At 43.2% G+C, this 8,482-nt stretch overlaps 1 protein-coding gene across 1 annotated transcript; it reads right to left on the bottom strand.

Moving 5' to 3' along the window:
• Window positions 1-383: 383 nt before the first annotated feature.
• Window positions 384-1,452, bottom strand: LOC106979533 (olfactory receptor 9I1-like). The gene has a single exon (XM_015077419.2). The coding sequence runs from the start codon at window positions 1,450-1,452 to the stop codon at window positions 511-513; it is 942 nt and encodes a 313-aa protein (XP_014932905.2). The 3' UTR covers window positions 384-510.
• Window positions 1,453-8,482: the final 7,030 nt, after the last annotated feature.

Below are 8,482 nucleotides of genomic sequence, written 5' to 3' on the forward strand. Positions count from 1 at the left end.
CTAAATTGGATATGATTGAATGTTGGGACAAGGTTTCTTTGGTCAAGGCTGATTTCCACCCCACTACCCACAAGCAAAGAATGTAACTACCCTCACCATGCAAACAAGAAGCCATGGTTTTATAATTATTCAAGTGCAAAAGTTAGCTTGGCAGCTTGAATTTTTTGACCTCAAGTAGCTGAGAAAACACTCAGCAATACCCAGGACAGGTGAGAAAGTCAATTTTCAATTTTATAGCATGTTATTATTTATAAAGCCCTTTGGCATTCCGTCTCTCTTCATCCTGGCTTTAATCATAGCAAGGCAGGAATTTTTACTGATGTGAAAACTGGGGCAGAGAATTTCTGACTGAAGGTCATAGAGCTAATAAAGAAATTGCTGATACCCAAAGCTACATATTTTTTTTTTTGCCTCAATATGCCTTTGTCATTGTGAAATCTAGTTCATGTGTTAAAGAGAGAAGCCCAAAGGATGATTTGCAGGAGCTTCTGAATTCATGGAGCTCAAGTCTTACTGTACTTGGGAAACCTTTATCGTGTTGAGAGTTTTCTTCAGAGCCTCCTTCACTTCCTTGTTTCTCAAGCTGTAGATCATTGGGTTCAGCATAGGGATGACCACCGTGTAAAATACTGACACAATCTTATCCTCCCCAAGCGATGTGCCCATGTTACCTTTCAGGTATATGAATATGAGCGTCCCAAAGAAAAGAGCCACTGCAGTCATGTGAGAAACACAGGTGGAGAAAGTCTTGGCTTTGCCACCTGCTGTACGAATCTTCAGAATAGCATGAATGATAAAAAAGTAGGATATAAGAATCACTGAAATGCTGGTCGTAATGACCAAGAAAGCTAGGAGGTAGATGACCCATTCCCGTGGCTTGGTCTCACTACAGGCAAGCTTCAGCAGGGGTGGGAGGTCACAAAAAAAGAAGTCCACGTGGTTGGACTTACAGAAGGAGATCGAAAAGGTACACCCAGTGCGGATCACAGCGTTGACCATGGCACCAGCATATGCCCCAGCCACCAGCCCTAGGCAGGTCTGTGGTGTCATGGCAGTGGCGTAGAAGAGGGGGTTACACACAGCCATATAGCGGTCATAGGCCATCACAGCCAAAAGGAAACATTCGGTGCTGGCACAGAGTGTAAAGAAGAAGAACTGGGTGGCACAGCGTTCGTAAGTGATGGCCATCTTACGGGTACCCAAGGTCTCAAGCAACTGAGGGACAATGACAGAAGAGTAGCAAATGTCCAGGAAGGAAAGGTGGCGGAGGAAGAAGTACATGGGAGTTTGGAGACGAAGGTCTCTCTGAATCAACACTATCATGCCCAGGTTGCCGCCCACGGTGACGAAATATAGGACCAGAAACACAAAGAAGAGACTCATTTGCAGCCCTGCCGACAGCTGGAATGCCATTAAAATGAATTCTGTCACCACAGTGTCATTCTCTGCCATGAATCCCAGGTCATCCACTGAAATAAAAAAATAAAATCTCATTAAAGACAAACTAAGGTGATCGATTTGATCACTCTCAGCAATGGTCATGATTTTTTAGGTTTGTAAAGCACTTTACATTTTTTGCAAACTTTACTTCATTTGATATTTTGGAAATCCTTCGAAGCATATATTGTGCCTCCCACTTTTGAGAGAAGAATATGAGGGCCAAAGAGGTGAAGTGACCAGTTCATTATTTCACAGCAGACAGGCAAAGCTGGAGCTAGAACTCAGTTCCTTAGACCTTTCCAAACTTCTGACAGGTTCCAAATTGGAAACCCTCATCAGCTTCACAACAGAGCTAGAAAGCACCACTTTGTTGGAGAAATCCTAGTGGTATAGTAACAAGTACATGGGCTTTGAAATCAGACCTAGGTTCAAATCCCTTGAGACCTTGGGCAAGTTCATGCATGTATCTGAATATCAGTCTCCTTGTTGGTGTCATAGGCATTTCAATGCCAAGGTTACTGTCGCGAAGAACATAACTGATGTACCGTTCCTAGCACATGGTCTGACTCACACGCTTAGAAGTATTTTTTCCAAACTCTACAATAGCAGAGTAACACCCTCCTAGGTTCGTGGACATTTTGGCATCTTCTTATCTCCCAGTCCACAGCCCCCTGGAGTCTCAGTATCAACCATATCTCTTTTTGTGGTTGTTTTTGAGGTGCACGTGAACACAACGGAACGGGATGCAAGAAGCGAGCCTTGAAGAACAAGGTCTGTTAGAACCTCTGCCACCCGTTGCCCACCAAGTCGCTTTGTCCTCTCTGTTCCTGCCAAGCAGCATGGCCTGGTTTCCAAATTCTCCTCTTATTCCAAAGGACCTGTCCCATTTTTTTAAATGCCAGATCATTATCAATCAATGAGATGCTTCAATCGAGCCATTCCAGAATTAGCCTGCCCAGCTCATTAAGGGACAAAGGCATCACACTGGGTTTAGAATTCTAATACAGTTAGAGTTCTTGCCAAGTATTGGACAATCTTGTCTCTGTACCTTTGGATGCAGATGATCTGGGGTAATGGGAATACTGAATGCAGACTTCAAAGGTAGTTATTTTTGTCTTCCTTCCATCCTTGAAATAAAAACTGAATTTGAGAGAGATCTCATAGGATTTCAGATAAATAAGAAAATGAAACTTTGATCAATGTTTGACAAAAGCTGATCTATGGATGAAATAAAGGTCAGCATCTGGTGTTTTTCCCCTGCTGAATTCCTGACAATGTGACTATTTAGGAGGGTTTTTTTTTCCCCTTACAGCCCAATCTAATCTTGACCTTCAGCCAAAACAATGATTTGCTGTGTTCTAAAAGTAATTCACCCAACTCATCTTAACCAAAGGGGAAAACAGAGAGAGAGACAGACTATACTCATTTATTTATTCCATGAGAATCTACTGAGAACTGAGAATGGCAAGCATTCTTCTGGTTCCTCAGAACAACACAAAGATCTTTGCCCTTCTAGAGCATTCTAGCAGAGAGCCAGTCATATGCAATGTATTTTTTTTAAAAAAGAATAAGTATATTTTCCACCATGATAGATGATGACAAGTGCTGTTAAACACACACACACACACGCACACACACATGCATGGTGTGGGGAATTGGGAGAGTCAAAGTAAAGAAGGGAGTATTAAACAAGACCATTAGAAGGTTCATTAGAGGGGCGCCTGGGTGGCTCAGTCGGTTAAGCATCTGACTTTTGATTTTGGCTCAGGTCATGATCTCATAGTTCATTAGATGGAGCCCCATGTTGAGTTCCACGCTGAGCGTGAAGCCTGCTTGGGATTTTCTCTCTCTCTCTTTCTCTCTCTCTCTCTGCCCCTCCCACACTCATACTCATTCTCTCTCTCAGAATAAATAAATAAACATTTTTAAAAGAAGTTTCAGGGTGCCTGGGTGGCACATTCGGTTAAGCATCTGACTCTTGATTTCAGCTCAGGTCATGATCTCATGGTTCTTGAGTTCGAGCCCCACATCATTCTCTGTGCTGACAGCACAGAGCCTGCTTGGGATTTTCTGTCTGCCTCTCTGTCTGCCTCTCTCTCTCTCTCTCTTTCTCTCAAAAATAAATAAATAAACATTTCAAAAAAGAAATTTCATTGGAAAGGTGGCATTTTAGTAGAAATGCTAAGGATCAGTTAACTATTCACACTTACTTGCACACTTTCATCCACAAAGAGTAGAAAATGGAGATACAAATCATCTCCATGGGGCAACCCCACTCCCAGTACAAAATAATATGGAGTTTTTCAGGTCCTTATGAGACATTTTCAAGACAGCTTTGTTCAGAAGTGTCTACTTCCTAATATGGAGAGGAGCTCCTGAGGTATCAGAGTCCCAAGGATCAGCCTGTGATCGCTGCGTAAAAAACCAGTATGGAGGGCCCTCAAAAAATTACAAATGGAATTACCATATGGTCCACTAATTCCACTACTGGGTATTTACCCCTCAAAAAAGGAAAACACTAATTCAAAAAGATACACACACCCCTATGTTTCTGGCAGCATTATTTGCAATAGCCAAGATATGGAAGCAACCCAGGTGTCCATCCATAGATGAATAGATAAAGAAGATATGGTATATGTACATAATATATATACGTGTGTGTGTGTATTGTGTGTGTGTGTGTGTGTGTGTGTATATAAGACCTTATTTTTTAAATTAATTCTGTGTGTGTATGCATATATATATATATATATATATATATATGTATATACATATATACATGCACACACAGAATTAGTTTAAAAAATAAGGTCTTGGGGCACCTAGGTGGCTCAGCCAGTTAAGTGTCAGACTTTGGCTCAGGTCATGATTTCATGGTTTGTGAGTTCGAACCCCATGTCGGGCTCTGTGCTGACAGCTCAGAGCCTGGAGCCTGCTTCAGATTCTGTGTTTCCCTCTCTCTCTGCCCCTCCCCCACTTGTGCTCGCTCTCTCTCTCTCTCTCTCTCAATAAATATTTTTAAAATAAGATTGCCATTTGCAACAACATAGATGGACCTAGAGTATATTATGCTGAGTAAAAAAAGTTAGAGAAAGACAAATACCATATGATTTCACAAATCCCATGTGATTTTACTCTTGAATTCCGAATTTGAAATTAAGATATAAGACACACGAACAAACAAAGACAAAAAAGAGACCCAAAAAAACCCCAAACAGACTCTTAAATACAGAGAACAAACCAGAAGGGAGGTGAAGGGGAGATGGGCGAAATGGAAGGGAGTAACAACACTTAATGTGATGAGCACTGAGTAATGTATAGAATTGTTGAATCATTATATTGTACATTTGAAACTAACATAACACTGTATGTTAATTATACTTCAGTAAAAAAATGAACAAAAATTTATTTAAAAGATAAGACTGGAGGGGCACCTGGGTGGCTCAGTGGGTTAAGCATCCGACTCTTGGTCTCGACTTAGGTCTCACGGTTTTACAAGTTCCAGACCCACGTCGGGCTCTGCTCTGACATTGAGGAGCCTGCTTGGGATTCTCTCTCTCCCTCTCTCTCTCTGCCCCTCTCCCACTTGCACTGTCTCTCTAAAAATAAATAAATAAAACTTTAAAAAATAATAAGGCTGCAATCCCAAAAGTACAGCATAGTGGCTAAGAAAATGGGCCCTAAAGACAGAGCTTATTGCCAACTCAGACTCAGTCATTTCTATTTGTGAGACCTTGAGCAAGGTACTTGACCTTGAGAAGCCCATCCTGAACATCTATGCAATAACAATCACAGGACTGCTGTGTTCTGAGAAGTAAAAGAGATAATTCAGGGAAACACATGCACTGTTCCTAGTATGGAGTAAATACTCAATACATGTGACTGTTACAAAAATGATTTGGGGTTGTTCTGTGGTTCAGAAATGTCATTACCCCCCCATCATATCACTGAGTAAAATGAGGCACAAGGTGACTAAACCAACTTTCCCAAGGCCACACAGGTAATAAATGGCACCAGGACTTCTGATTCCAAGTTCATTGTGCTTCTGCTAACCGACAGCAGGGCTCATCACCAGGAGCCAGGCTGTGGTCCAGTTTTGGGCAGCCTGAGCTGGGGGTGTGGGGCATAGGTCAGGAGACCCACTTCATTCTGCCACCACCCTAATCGGTCCCCCCTGGATGACGGGAGCTATTTTCCTTGGAGGGAGAAGTTCATGGTTGGGGAGAGGCAGTTGAGTAGGATCAACCCGAGAGAGTATCTATAGCAGAAAGGCTGGGAACTGCATCTAGAGCTTGAATTCAAGTCCAGTTTCTGCCACCAATGCACTGTGTAAGCCTGAGCTGTTACCTTCCCGTCTCTGGATCTCAGTGCTGTGTCCTCCTCTGGAACGTGGTGGTCTCACTTCTCTTAAAAGTCCAGTGAGATGGGAATGCAATCTGGTGCAGCCACTCTGGAAAACAGTATGGAGGTTCCTCAAAAAACTAAAAATAGAACTACCCTATGACCCAGCAATAGCACTACTAGGCATTTATCCATGGGATACAGGGGTGCTGTTTCGAAGGGACACATGCACCCCCCATGTTTATAGCAGCACTATCCACAATAGCCAAAGGATGGAAAGAGCCCACATGTCCATCGATGGATGAATGGATAAAGAAGATGTGGGATATCTATACAATGGAGTATTACTCAGCAATCAAGAAGAATGAAATCTTGCCATTTGCAACTATGTGGATGGAACTAGAGGGTACTATGCTAAGAGAAATCAGTCAGGCAGAGAAAGACAAATATCATATCCTTCAATCATATGAGGACTTGAAGAGACAAAACAGATGAACATAAGGGAAGGGAAGCAAAAATAATATAAAAACAGGAAGGGGGACAAAACAGAAGAGACTCATAAATATGGAGAACAAACTGAGGGTTTCTGGAGGGGGTGTGGGACGGGAGGATGGGCTAAATGGGTAAAGGGGCATCAAGGAATCTACTCCTGAAATCATTGTTGCACTGTATGCTAACTCATTTGGATGCAAATTTTAAAAAATAAAAAATAAAAATAAAAATTTAAAAAGTCCAGTGAGAGATGGAAAGAGCACACACTAATAATAATACGACGAATGGCAGAAAGCCCCCACTGTGTGCTGAATACTGTTTCAGGTGCTTTACGTAAACCGCCTCATTTACTTCCCACAACACCCCACCCCAGGACATGTCGTCATTGTCCCAATTGATGGACCGGAAAACAGAGGGAGGCCTAATGTGGTTGAGCTGAACCACTACACCGAGATTTGAACCACATCTGTCTGTCTCCCAGGCGTGTCCCCAACCACTATTTGCTCGTGCGTATGGGCATAATGAGTTATCATGTAAGGGACACCATTTCTATGCCCAGAGTTTTTTAGCAGCTTACCTAAATTACCTACTACGCCTGGGCCAGGAGGAAAAGTAACATAAGTTAGATGAAGATTTTGGAAAATTGCTTCAATCCCGAGTCAGTGACACTGCACATGTCCCCCCTTCTGTGGTATCACCTTTATTGGCTACATCTTGTCTGCGGGGATGAGAGGGCAGAAGGACACACAGGGCCACCAGCGGAATCAAACTCTGATGAGGAGTGTGCGGGCACCAAGGAAGCATCACCTCTAACACAGCGTAAAGTGGTAAGACAAAAGTCGTGTGAACCAACCGTGCTCCTGGCTCCTCATTATAATCTACTGACGTGCACTTTGCCCAAGTCTCATCCCTCATTTTTAATTTATTGTATCTGACTGCCTGCCACGCATTTTTATAAGCTACTGCAAGTCTCTTTCGGAAAGAAGTATTGATGAATAAATAAACACGAAACAAAATTGCCTGTTTGCCAGACGCCAGCACAATCGGAACAAGTAGCCCTATCATCATTGGACCAGCAAGAGCGCCAGAAGACTTTGCCAAATGGGTTCTGGAAAGACAGTGCACAAGCAGTGGTTCAACTTAATGAGACTGATCTATGGATGATGAAAAAAAAGCAGATGCTCAAGGGAGGAAATGGAAAGCTCAGGAAGATCCCCAGGTCTGTGCTACTGTAACCAGCTCCTGAAATCTTCATAAATCCAGATCCAAGATGACCGGCCCTCCGTTTTGAGATGGTGAGCAGCATGGAGGGTCCCTGAACTCAAAACACACCCAAATGTGATTCTTCTATCCAGTAGGCCCACGTGGCAAAGGGCAGAGGACAATTTCAAAGAAAACCAAAGATGCTGAGTGTCTGCTATTCAGAAAGCCTGATCTCTCCAAGCACAAGTGCACCTTGCCTTGGGATACGTTGTCTAAATTCCTGAACCAATTCAAAATGATTAATAATTCTAGATAGAAGAGCCGGTTGGCTTCCTAATGATTAAGTTTAGGGAAAGCAAATAGCAGCTCCACGAAATCTCCGGGCAGGGAGAAGACCTACAGGGGGCCTCAGTGTGGCCTCAGAGGGAAATATTTGGTCCCAGGCGATCCAGATAAACTAAGTTGCTGGGGAAATGTGAACAGATCACTGAAGCAGCAGTTTCCTGTTTTTGAAGCCGTAAAATAGTTGAGATTGCTGGCTTTCAAGGATGCACAGGAAGAAAATAAATCCTTAATGCCATCAGGAACCCACCACACCCCACGGTATTGAGCAACGTTGGTATTTCACACTCTCGGCGGTCTGTTATCTAATCACTGATCCGACACAGAAATACTCTGCTCCCAGACAGGCCTCTCTTGGTGGACCTCTGGAAGTCCAGGTTATCTTTCCTCCACATCAGTCACATCTGCTCAAGGCCCACAGCTCATGGTAAACACACCTAAGACGTGTAGCTCTCACACATTCCAAAGCTAAAGGAGAAAGTCCTCAAGATCGCCTGCTCTTCAAAAAGAATATGAAAGCAGGGAGGAGGACAAAACATAAGAGACTCTTAAGTATAGAGAACAAACAGAGGGTTGCTGGAGAGGTTGGGGGAGGGGGGATGGGCTGGGTGGGTGGGGGGCTTAAGGAATCTACTCCTGAAATCATTGTTGCACCATGTGCTAG

Source organism: Acinonyx jubatus, chromosome D1 (assembly GCF_027475565.1).
Source record: "Acinonyx jubatus isolate Ajub_Pintada_27869175 chromosome D1, VMU_Ajub_asm_v1.0, whole genome shotgun sequence".
Taxonomy (NCBI): Eukaryota; Metazoa; Chordata; class Mammalia; order Carnivora; family Felidae; genus Acinonyx; species Acinonyx jubatus.

Excerpts from the sequence above, each read along its gene's own strand:
- LOC106979533 (XM_015077419.2), bottom strand. The coding sequence starts at position 1,452 with ATGGCAGAGAATGACACTGTGGTGACAGAATTCATTTTAATGGCATTC.